The sequence below is a fragment of the Alexandromys fortis genome, unplaced genomic scaffold, assembly GCF_014885135.2.
Source record: "Alexandromys fortis isolate MF-2015 unplaced genomic scaffold, M_Fortis_MF-2015_v1.1 scaffold_195, whole genome shotgun sequence".
Taxonomy (NCBI): Eukaryota; Metazoa; Chordata; class Mammalia; order Rodentia; family Cricetidae; genus Alexandromys; species Alexandromys fortis.
The window spans coordinates 91,983-104,506 of record NW_026068105.1 but is presented as its reverse complement, the minus strand read 5'-3'; the positions used below and the strand labels follow the sequence as shown (position 1 = coordinate 104,506).

Below are 12,524 nucleotides of genomic sequence, written 5' to 3'. Positions count from 1 at the left end.
AGATGCATTGGTTTACTAAAGAACTCATTAGGACACCTTTCCAAAGGAAAAGCTTTAGTTCTGATAAGAATTATTCTTCTGTGGACTTTCTAATGGGGAACATTTCTTATGGAGTCATTTACATGTATTCATCCCTTACATAGACCCAAATCTTCGTGTGTGCAGCAGCGTCAGAGACTCCTTTCTGCCAGTTTCACCAGCTTACAGTCTGCTATTGTCTAATAGTACTAATGGATCGGTTTTACAGTTTCATGGAAACGCACAGAACCAGTTGCCGGGAGACAGTGAAACCAGCTGAGAAATTTGAAATAACACCGAAATTGACATGTTATTTGGATGTTGACAGAGGTAAAGGCACAGCATATTAAAAAGCAGTTGCATAACACATGCTGAAGAAACTAATAAAGGTATGTAAACCTGAAAGTAGGAATCATTTCACTAGGTCTTCCTGTCCTTGGGACAAATTAAGAATATTGACTAAGAACAAAATAATTGCAAGTAGTGCTGGGCCAGGAAACTTAATGTAAAATTGTAAGACTTAATTTCTTTGCCAGATCGTCCATTAATTCTAGACGGGAATACAATTTTAAGTCAAACGTAAACATGAATTCTCTCAGGACTCAATCAGGACTTACCAAAATTTGCCATCTGTATTGTCTGGTTGCCAGTCTTCGGAGAATTGAAAATCACAACTGCATCGGCATTCCTTTTACTCGCTGTTTGAATTTTTTCCGAAAATGTGCAATTACCTCTTTCTATCAGTGCGATCCAGGGCTTATCAGTGTTAGTAAATTCAGTGTTCTGGTCACAAGCTTGATAGTTACTGTCCTTAGGGATGCCCACTTCTCCCATAGCGTTCGCCACTCGTGAGGCTAAGCCGTAGACACCACACTCACATGTATCTGTTATGGTATCGTTGCTGGTCTTGTTGAAGTAAGTCACAGTCACATAGGCATTCGTTGAAAACGATGCTGTACTTTGAAGTAAGAAGGCAAAGATTGCCAGGCAATGGAAAAAGCTGTTCTTCGTCTTCCAATCCATTGCTTGTTCATTTGATCATAAAACTTAAGATGTCTGCAGATATTTCCAACTGTCAGTCACCATTGTCCACTAATGTCCTCTCTAAACAGAAGTTTGAAATTTCAGTTGCAGGCAGGTAACTGATCTCAGCTCCAGCAACCTAAGCTCTGACGGCAGCAGCTCTTGCTCACTTTATCTACATTCCCTTCTGCTTGTCCCTCCTCCAGCTGGACACACACAGACTCACAACCTTTAGCCAGACTCTCTTTGGAATTCTAACACTATCAACTTTACTCTGCATATCAATATATGAGGATTGGATGACTTCCTGCCGTGAATTTTTTCTTCTTACCGTTCCAGCTAATGCACTTTCATAAACACGGAGTGAATTGGAATGAGGAACTGGACTCTTGGGAATCCCACGTGACAAGTCTGAAAGTCACCTCTCCTGGAATATTTCAAATACAAACCTGGTTTTCCAAGCCCTGCTGAAGTATGCTATCAGCGATTGAGCCGGGAGTAAGTTCAAATCCCTACTTTTAATTGCTTTGGCAATAGTAGAAAGGATTTTACTACCTCTTCCTCTCCACTTTTCTTTGTGAGTTATTTTGTAAGAAGGTTCCCCAAGGAGTAGCCTCTGTTACCTCGTTTACTCATTAGAAGTAAACATACTTCGGTAGTTTGCAATCTCTTTGAGTACAGTGCCTTGCCCACGGTAGACAATCAAATACTTGTTCATTGTTATCTACAGGCTGCTGGCTTCCATAATTTCCCCTCAGGTTTTACATTCTGCAAGGTAGTGTTCAAGCCTTCATTTTCGACACTGAGAGCTTTTACATTCTTCACCCCCTCCCCCCAATGTATAGACAGGTTCATTTCACTGCCTTCTTTGTTTCGAGCACGGCTTTAACTTGAGACTACAATAGATCCTGGCAGCAGTTGCACACACATTGCCAGAACGTCAAAGGGTCCAGGCATTTTTCTGGGATGGGGAGATTACAATGTGTGCTAAGGGCTGCTGAAGGAATAGATGAGCAGACAAGGCAAACAAATGTCAGGAGTCTCATTGGGCCAAGAGTTAGCAATCTATACAAACAGACATCAGGCTGTTGGAAGAAGCAGAATGCTACCAGGTGAAAATGAAACTAGCTATACTGGCGGTCCAAAGTCCAAGGCAAGTAGTCAGGAGCACTGGGGGAATCTAGCAAACAGTCAAACAGAAAAAAGAAAAACTGTTGATGGGCAGGAATAACAAAAGTGTTTCTTTTTGTCTTTTCTTGTGTAACTAAGATATTAATGTAAACATATTCATAATAGAATTAATAACTACGGCTGAATTGAAAAATGTCAAGGCCTATGTTCTATTCAAAAGTAAACACAGGATGTTCATAGTTTTTCTGTGGACACCACCATGTTGGTGTGCTAAATACAACGGAAATGATAACACGGGAAAGTTATTATTGCTAATATGTTACTGTCCCAAACTTTCTGATGGTCAGTTATTAGTGGTAAATTTCCCATCAGCATTCAGTATTGAAGAAAGTTAATTTAAACTTTTCTATCAGGAAAATGAAATCATTTAAACATAGATTCATGGCAAGCTAGTGAAATACGATGGACGTCAGACTTCGGTGATCCCCAAACATTCCTTTCAACCCACATTTTCCTTCTGGACATCACTCTGTGCCTTTCAAACAAGATCTCCCAGAACATTTTGTGGCAGAGCTGCTGTACCGAAGACAGTGTCACTAAAGTTTTCGGTTAAATTGCTCAGGTGACGTGCATGACTTTATATGGTTACCAGAACTATATAACTTGTATATGAGCACATTTATGTTTGCATTTTTATGGTATTTTTATAGTCACAACTTTGATAATTTTAAATTGCTCTTAAAGCTTTCGTGGTTGAGTAAGACTTAACAGAATAAAAATACTCAATTTTCACTCTAACTTTTAAAGTAATTTGTGGGGAGGTATTAGTCATTTCAGCGCTTGTTTGGTGGTTTTATCGTTTTATTTGGAGAACACCTAAAATACAATCCTTCAGAAAGTTACTAGAATGATGGTTCATGGCTCCCTTACTCCAACATCCTGCATCAGGACCTGTGGGGATGGGGGAGTGCAAAAAATTGATTTTATTTTATTTTACTTTGTGGTGCTGGGAACTGAGACCAGGGCCCCGTACATGTCAGATAAACGCTCTATTGCTGGGCTAGACCTTTAGTACAGATTTCTCCTTTTAAGGAACACTTCTAGGTAATTCCTATGCACAGAACCTTGCGTTTCATCTCTAGCACCAAAGAATCCATTGTGGTGGTCCATTTTCTGTAATCCCAGCACGTGGGAGGTAGAGGCTGGCAGAACAAGGTTCAAGGTCATCCTTGAATATGCTGAGTTTGAGGCCAACCTAGCATACATGAAACCTTGCTTCACAAGACACCTGGATGCTTATTTGTATTAAGCTTGATATTCTGAGGATTTATGAAGTATCTGACACACTACACTTTTCACAAATGCCAATTCTACAAGTAGTGTCATATTTTTCTGCAAATACAAATCTCTCTGGGACCCTTTGTCTTCATTTGTACACAAAAGTGGGTCAAACTAAGATCTACCTATAATACTTTTACCATATTTAACAAGATAAACCTAAGAAAATGAAAGTTATATGAAGCTGAGAAAGAAACATGCTGTGGAGAAGCCCAGAAGAAGCTGATATGACCAAAACACATTGTATATGTCTATGAAACTTTCAAAGCATACAGAAATATTATCTTAAAAATGAGCAAATATACTATTGCTTGTGTCGTTAGCTGCACAAGACTGGGCCTTGCCAACATTTCATGGGGGCGGGCATGAGATTCTATATTCTCCCAGTTGCTGGGCACTGAAAAGTAGCCCATGTTCCAGTAAAAAAGCCTCCATTCATGCTCATAGGAGCAACCTTAATCCACTGTGTCATATTCAAATTAAGATGAGAAAGCTGGAGGGGGACTTCTTAGAAAGAAGGAGGGCTTCAGTAGAAGAGGTAGAAAGAGTAAGAGTCAATCATGAGGGTGAGAATTACTAAAAATACTATATATGTATGAAACTAGAGAAATATACTTGCTTGATATTTTTACCGAAACTATGTATGTATGAACATAGGTGTGTATGTGTATACTACTGCAATACAAACAAGTAGGTCATTATATTAAGTGATTTTTATGCTCATTTTGATTATAATGATCTATTAAGTTGGTATTTTAATAATTGTAAGATGTTGTTAACAGAAAAACACATTTTCAGAAGCATATGGCTATAATGAAAAGACATTTTTGTGTCCTAATAAGCGTTCTAACAAACCAAAGGACCCATAGAACTTGATGGGTCCATAAGTCAAATGTTACAAGTAAGGAAACTGAAGTTTAAGTAGATTTCCTCATGATCCCACAAGAGTGGTGCCTGGATTTAAAGCTGCTTAGAGAGAGAGAGAGAGAGAGAGAGAGAGAGAGAGAGAGAGAGAGAGAGAGAGAGAGAATAAAGGCAGGTAAAAAGTTCAGGCTAGAGGTAGCATTGATATAAGAACAAGTGGCATACACTTTCTTTTCTTTCTTTCTTTTTTTTTTTTTGTTTTTTTCAAGACAGGGTTTCTCTGTGGCTTTGGAGCCTGTCCTGGAACTAGCTCTTGTAGACCAGGCTGGTCTCGAACTCACAGAGATCCGCCTGCCTCTGCCTCCTGAGTACTGGGATTAAAGGTGTGCGCCACCACCGCCCGGCTGGCATACACTTTCTATCTAGTGTTTTTGTGTGTGTGTATGTGTAGCTGTGACAGAAACTCAAATATAACCTTAAGTGACTAAAAACATCACATAATCCCCAAATCTCATTTTTACCTATTTTCAAACATTTTTTTCCTAAATGTGTTTTCCTAAAACAAGTGATCACTGAAATAATGAAGTGCATCTCAGCTCTCATTAATTTCCCTACATAATCTTTGGTACTCAGGCGTATGAGAGAAAGAAGAAAATGCTGAAGGGACCTGAAAAGATGATCAGTGAAACAGCAAGCACAAATCACAAAATGACTTCAGAAAAATAAACATTCAGACAAGAGACAACCTAATGATGGGAGAATGTCTTGGCAAACTACACAGCTAACAAAAGATTAATATCAAGGTAAAGAATTTCGAATTAAACACAAAAAAGCCAAATCGACCAACCTATACATGATCTAATGATCTGAATGGAGAGTTCTTAAAATAAGAAACAGAAATGGCAAATAAATACTTTAAATTGCTGACCTCAGCCATCAAGAAAACGTAAATTAAAACTACTGTGAGATTCCATTTCTCCCAGCCATACTGGCTACCATCAAGAAGACAGAGGGCAATGAATACTGGAAAAAATGTGAAAAAAAAGTGGAAACCATATTTACTACTGGTAAGAATGTAAATTAGTCGGAAGTAAATTTGTGCAGCCTGTATGGAAATGTGTATGGAGCCGTCTCAAAGCAATAGAAATAGAACAATCGCAACCAAGATATACCACTCTAGGGTATAGAGCCAAAGTATCTGAAGTCCACAAAGCAAAAGATACTTTATGCTGCGACTGGGACTCCAGTCTAGAGACTCTGATGTCCTCTTTTGGACACTCCAGGTGCAGGTGCCCTTACTAACATGTGCCTATACCTCTTCCCCATCCCCACATAATTAAAAAAAAATAAAGAAATTAGAGCTCTGCTGTGAAGAGGCTTCCCATTTAGTCAGCATTTAATGTTAATCATTCTTTAATAAAAGTTGCTTAAAGCAAAAATAAATTAAATACACATATTTGGCAGAGAATATGCTTTCAAATTCACCATCTTGCCCGAGTATTTTCATGTCTACCTCTCATGTGCTATTCAAAAATTAGAAATTCTAGGGAAAGACTATGGTCCTTAAGTACATAGTATTTTGTCATTCACCAACTGACTTGTTTCTTGGAAGATGGCCTCACACTCGTATATTTGAAATTAATATTCTTCGGATGGTAGTTTGCCACTTTCTTTCGGAAACAGCTACAGCAAATATTTACCTTCTGCAATAGCCAGATATATGAACACAGATGTTTAACTCTGAATTTTGATAAATATATTATATATATATTATATATTAGTAGAATATAAATTTCTTAATATTTTAAAAACATTTGTGCTATTTTATGTATATGAATGTTTGCCTACATATATTCATGTGTCCCGCATGCATGCTTACTACCTACACAGGTCAGAAGAGGGGGTTAGATACTCTGGAACTGGCTTTACAGATGGTTGTGAATCAATATGTTGGTACTGGGAACCAAACCCTGGTTCTCTGCAAGAGCAATAAGTTCTCTTAATCACAGAGCCAACTCTCCATCCCCAGCCCCTAGCATATAAACTTCAATATAAGAACAAAAAGTATGCCTGTGTAGAGTTTTTATATCTTTGTGCCTTTCAATTAACAGCTATGTCAATTCCCCCTTATGCATGTGGTTCTAAAATCAAATTGCCCTTTAAAAATAAACCCCAAATCCTAAATTCTACTTGAAAAATGACAGTCTTGAAAGCAGTGTGAGAAAATCACCTTGGATCACTTATAACCACACGCACACATATATGTGTGCCATCCAATATGGAAAACACACATGAACTGCATTCAAAATGAGACAGGAGACCAAAGAAGTTACTGCATGTTAACTTATTTATTACTGCTATGAAACTAATAACATAAAGGAGTCACAGTTTAACCCTCAATACAGTTACAAAGAAAACTGAACACCTTTATGGACAAAATGCAGTATGCCTTTAAGTTTTTAGGCTTCCTATCACATTAAAACTGTATAGCACATGACATCGCAAAATTATAGGGCCATAAAGAATGCTTCTGAGTTTCTACCTCAACCACAATCAGATTCATCTTGATACAGAAATATTTACTCTCATTTGACATCTCACTTATTTAGCCGCATGGGTGTCAGACACAGGTCTTTACAAAGGTAGAGTGATCATTTACCTTTAAAACACAGTAGAGAGCTAGACCGAAACAAATTCTGTTACTTACTGTCCTTTTATTTTCAATATAAGCACTTTAGATATTAATGTGAGATACAATTTCCCTGTCTAAAATCACATCACATATACTGAAATTGCAAATAAACATAGGAATGTGGACATACTGTAGTCTCTGGCTTTAACATTATACAATGGTCAAAATACTTAAAACTTCAAGGTATTGGAAATTGGTTGAAAACTTATACAATAATGTCATTCAATATATTCATTTTATAGCAAATGTAGAGAAGGGAGGGCAGTTGGAACATTACAATCTGTATGTACATTTCTGGACATGATAGGAATTACGTTGTTTGAGCAATGGACTGAGCTCCCAAGGTCCAAATGAGGAAAAGAAGGAGGGAGAACATGAGCAAGGAAGGCAAGACCTTGGACTGCCCACAGGGCAGGGAACCCTGACTGCTCTTTGGGCTGACGAGGGAGGGGGGGAGTGGGGTGTGGGGAGTGGGGTGAGGGGGAGGGAAAGGGAGGCGGGGAGGAAGTGGAAATTTTTAATAAAAAAATTTTACTAAAAAAAGAAAAAAATATAGGTGATCACTTTTGGAGAATGATAATTTGGTCTTTAAATTTGTAAAGCAAGATTTATCACCATATGTGAATAAAATCAGGGGGATGTTAAATTGTGTTGGCCAGGATGCATTGTACAGAGATGTTGGAATAAAGATACACTTTGCAGAAGGAACAGTATAACATCAATTGTTACAAGTAGTCACACACTACTGAAGAAACTTTTGACAGAAAATTGTCTTGATGGTTTTTCAATAATGAATCTAATAATGAAGTGAGAATGTCAAATACAAGATGAACTGAAAACCACTTAACTTTAGAGTTCTTGGAATATTCTGATGAAAATACCAAGAAAAGAATAGATTCTCTTTAAAGCAGCATTCTATATATACCCTATAATTATTTTGTGTGCTAATCTTTAAGAAGCCTATTCTGGGGTATAAATCTTATGCAAAAAGACCTCCCCTTTATTGTTACCCAAATTAAAGATATCCAAGACACAGATGACGTGGACTCTATCCAGTTCAGCTGCTTCTTTTACAATATCACCTAAAAGTGAAAAACAGATGGTAAGCATTGTAAAATAGTTAAATATTTACTTGGATTTATAATCACACAAACTGATGATCTTTTTCTTACAATATTAATGGTGGCTCTAATCTTCTTTGTAGTTCATCACATGCATTTATGAAACTTCTCCAGACAGAAAGCACATCTTTCAATAGGTGCAGTCAATAATATTCTTACATGCATTTCCTAGAATATTTACTTTTCTGTTTCCTTTTCTTTTTTACAGAGTAAAGCAAATCTACGTATTTTCAAGGTCATAGACAAACATCTTAGATTTTTAAAGAAGTTTGAAGATTAGCTATCTTTTTTTATTTTCTTCTTTTTTTTAAAGCAGCAGAAGCATAGACATTGATGTTATGACTGATACTAGTCTTTTTAAAAAATATTTCTTATGGTTTACTAAACTTTATTTTATGTTCATTGGTGTGAAGTGTCAGATCCCCTGGAACTGGGTTTTCAGACAGTTGCGAGCTGCCATGTGGTTGCTGGGAATTGAACCCCGGGTCCTCTGGAAGAGCAGTCAGTGCTCTTAACCGTTGAGCCATCTCCCCAGCCCCTAGTTTTCTTATTTTTATATGCAATTAATTATTATTTTGGAAAAATCTACAAGGTCTACAGCAAGCAGCCAATGTGTCCTATATATTTTAATTTCTTTTATACGCATGTTTATAGGTGAATGTGCAGGGAACAGTATTCTTTCAAAGTGTATTTTTTAGAAGTCAGACAGCTTTGTATACTCTCATGAATCTTTATTATTTCTTCTTCAAAGAAAGTAAAAATGAATTTTTCTTCCATCTCTTCCTTTGCCTTGACAACTCTAGAAGTCACATTTTCCTGCTGGGTTAGCAAGAAGAAGGGAACAAGCTAGGTTCAGGAGAAGGGAGTTGCTGACTGATTGATTGCATTACACTTCAGCAAGAAACTGTACTCGTGCTCAGCCACTGTGGCTTTAGAGCTGCTTTGTAACAACAGCACAGTTCAGCCTACCGTATACAGTGCAGTAATTCTCATCTCTGAAAGCCATATAGGGAACCCTCGTTACACAAAGGATAAAGTGTTTTCTAAATATATGAACATTCTTCTGTATTACACTACAGTTATGAATTGTTGTTCAATGGGTACATTAACAATAATTTCATGTATACATATATATGTACATATGTATATCCTTCTACTTCATGATTAAAATTACACCAAGAAATATTTTATATCAGTAAGATTTGCTAAATGATTTGTGATAAATGGCTAATCATTTGTAAAATATAAAGCTAGATCCTTATCTCACCTTCCATTTGAACTAATTCTAAATGGGTTAAAAATTTAAACTGACAAAGCAAATCCCCATTAATGACAACTTCCCCCACTAAAAATTAAAAGGTGAGTAAAGGACCTGAATAGAAAGTTCTCCAACGACATACATGTGGCCTAATATGTCCATGAAAAGATACTGAAACTATTAGTAATTATGAGAAATTTAGAACTAAGAATACCACCTGTCCATTCGTACAGCTGTAAACAAAACAACAGACTTCAAGATGTCCCAAATATAAGGGTACATGGGGGAAGGTCTTGAGTTTGATCCCTGGAATTCACAGAATTGAAGAGGAAAAACTGAATCCTACAAGATGTCCTCTGACCTCCACATGTACCCCATGCCATACATGTGTGTGACACAGTGTGTGTGTGTGTGTGTGAGCACAGACACATGCATGCACACACACACGGACATACAATTTAAAAATAAACTTTTAATTATTTAAAAATTAAACAAAACAATCAGAAATTAACAAATTTTGGTAAGGCTGTGGAGAAACTAGGCTATGCATATATTGCTGGTGGGATATGTTAAATAGTGTAATTGCTATAGAAAACAGTTTATTTCTCAAAAACTTACACATAAGCATATCATGATATTGAGTAATTCTATTTCTAGGTATTTATATGCACCTGAAGAACTGAAGACATGGATCCAAAGGCATGCATGTATACAAATGATCATAGTTGAATTATTTACAAGATCCAAAATTGTAAATAGGCTAAATTTCTAGAAATTTAATAGATGAATGGATAAACAAAATGTGATATATAATCCAATGAGAAATCATTCAGCTATAAAAAGGAATAAAATTGAGATACATATTCTAACATGGATGAACTCTGACCATGTTATGCTAAGGTAAACAAGCCAAAAACAATAGAGCATTTATTGTATGATTTAAATAAAATTCCTTTAATAGGGCAATTCATACAGAAATTTGAAGAGTTACCAAGGAGTTAGGGGAAGAGGAAATGAGAATTACTGCTTAGGCTTCTGGCATTTCATCTCAATAAAAATATATATGTAAGAAAAAGAAAACTATAAAAAATACCCTCAAAATAGCAATTCGGGTATATGCATGTATATGTGCATGTGTGCATGTGTTTGTGTGTGGAGATCAGAGGTCAACCTTAGGTGTCACTCCTCTAGAGATAAAGAACCTTGTGAGATTCTCTCACTGGGGCCGAGTACTTGCTGAACAGTTTGTGCTGGCTGACCTCCAAGCACCCAGGGATCTGTCTGTCTCTGCCTCTGTCACCAAGCCCACATTTTACATAAATGCTAGGGAATCTAAACTCAGGTCGTCATGAGTTTAGACATGAGTTTAGTACAGCAAGCACTTTACTGACTGAGCCATCTCCCCAGAATGGGAGTGAATTTTTATAGTCTTGAATCAGTTATGCCTTTGAATATGACATAAAATGAGGAACCACAAATATATCATTATTTAGCTGCGTACTTAGAATAAAATTATTTAAATACCAAAGTACGCCTTCCTTTCATTAATTGTCAAACTGGGTAAAAGTATTTTTAATATACAATGAAAGGTATTTTTTTTTCAATGTGAAAAGACAGGCCACAAGTTAATAATAACATGAATAATATTTGCTGGGTGGTAGTGGTGCACACCTTTAATCCCAGCACTCAGGAGGCAGAGGCAGGCGGATCTCTGTGAGTTTGAGGCCAGCCTGGTCTATAGTGCCAGGACAGGCTCCAAAGCTACACAGAGATACCCTGTCTCGAAAACAAAGAGAAATAATATTTGTAGAAAAATGTAAAAAATGCTAGCAGTGAAATTTCTAGAAAAGACAAAAATAAGCAAATAATTATGTGACTTATTTATACATAACATGCCTGGCCTAGCTGGAACCAATCTTAAACACTTTTTTTTTTTGATTTTCGAGACAGGGTTTCCCCATAGCTTTTGGTTCCTGTCCTGGAACTAGCTCTTGTAGTCCAAGCTGGCCTCGAACTCAGAGATCCGCCTGCCTCTGCCTCCTGAGTGCTGAGATTAAAGGCGTGCGCCACCACTGCCCCAGCTTAAACATTCTTCAATGGGGGCCCATTAAAGCAAATTTTGATTTGGTCACACTGTAGAATATTTTGTTGTTCCTGAGTAGAATGTGGTAGCTCTTGCTATAAAGGCATGAAAAATTTCCAAGGTGTACTTTGGGGGAGCTGATTAAAAAACTGTGTCTATAGAATTCCAAAATACAACATCCCTTCATGATAAAGGTCTTGAGGAGAACAGGGATACAAGGAACATACCTAAACATAATAAAGGCAATATACAGCAAGCCAACAGCTAACATCAAACTAAATGAAGAGAAACTCCCAGCGATCCCACTAAAATCAGGAACAAGACAAGGTTGTCCACTCTCTACATATCTATTCAATATAGTTCTTGAGATCCTAGCTAGAGCAATAAGACACCAAAAGGAGATCAAGGGGATACAAACCAGAAAAGAAGAAGTCAATCTCTCATTATTTGCTGATGATATGATAGTTTACATAAGCCACCCCAAAAATTCTACCAAGGAACTTCCTTATGACTCATAAACATCTTCAGTAATGTAACAGGATACAAGATTAATTCAAAAGTCAGTAGCCCTCCTACACAGATGATAAAAGGGCTGAGAAAGAAATCAGAGAAACATCATCCTTCACAATATCCACAATTAGAATAAATTTATTTTAGAGTAACTCTATGGAAGACTTGTATAACAAGAACTTTAAATCTTTGAAGAAAGAAATTGAAGAAGACACCATCAAGTGGAAAGATCTCCCATGCTCTTGGGTAGGCAGAATTAACACAGTAAAAATGGCAATCTTACCAAGAGCAGTTTACAAATTCAATGCAATGCTCATCAAAAACCCAGAAAAATTCTTCACAGACCTCGAAAGAATAGTATTCAACTTCATATGGAAAAGCAAAAAACCCAGGATATCCAAAACAATCCTACACAATAAAGGAACTTCTGGAGGCATCACAATCCCTCACTTCAAACTCTATTACAGAGCTACAGTACTGAAAACA

The 12,524-nt window shown here is 37.0% G+C and overlaps 2 protein-coding genes and 1 long non-coding RNA gene across 4 annotated transcripts in view; 1 reads left to right on the top strand and 2 right to left on the bottom strand.

The window, feature by feature from the left end:
* Rnf128 (ring finger protein 128) overlaps positions 1-1,358 on the bottom strand; it is a 105,264-nt gene extending 103,906 nt beyond the window's left edge. The window contains exon 1 of the mRNA XM_050124023.1: positions 636-1,358. Within this exon, the coding sequence (XP_049979980.1) occupies positions 636-1,041 (406 nt within the window). The 5' untranslated portion in view covers positions 1,042-1,358. The remainder of the gene's footprint in view (positions 1-635) is intronic.
* Positions 1,359-1,423: 65 nt separating this feature from the next.
* On the top strand, positions 1,424-11,036 carry LOC126489646 (uncharacterized). Of its 2 annotated transcripts, none has more exons than XR_007588974.1 (3): positions 1,424-1,539; positions 5,008-5,177; positions 10,103-11,036. It is a non-coding gene; the product is annotated as an uncharacterized lncRNA (long non-coding RNA). The 2 variants fall into 2 exon arrangements; XR_007588973.1 differs by having other exon boundaries at positions 5,008-5,441.
* Positions 6,301-12,524, bottom strand: part of Radx (RPA1 related single stranded DNA binding protein, X-linked) — a 77,536-nt gene continuing 71,312 nt past the window's right edge. Inside the window, exon 14 of the mRNA XM_050124021.1 lies at positions 6,301-8,148. Coding sequence (XP_049979978.1) covers positions 8,027-8,148 — 122 coding nt within the window. The 3' untranslated portion in view covers positions 6,301-8,026. The remainder of the gene's footprint in view (positions 8,149-12,524) is intronic.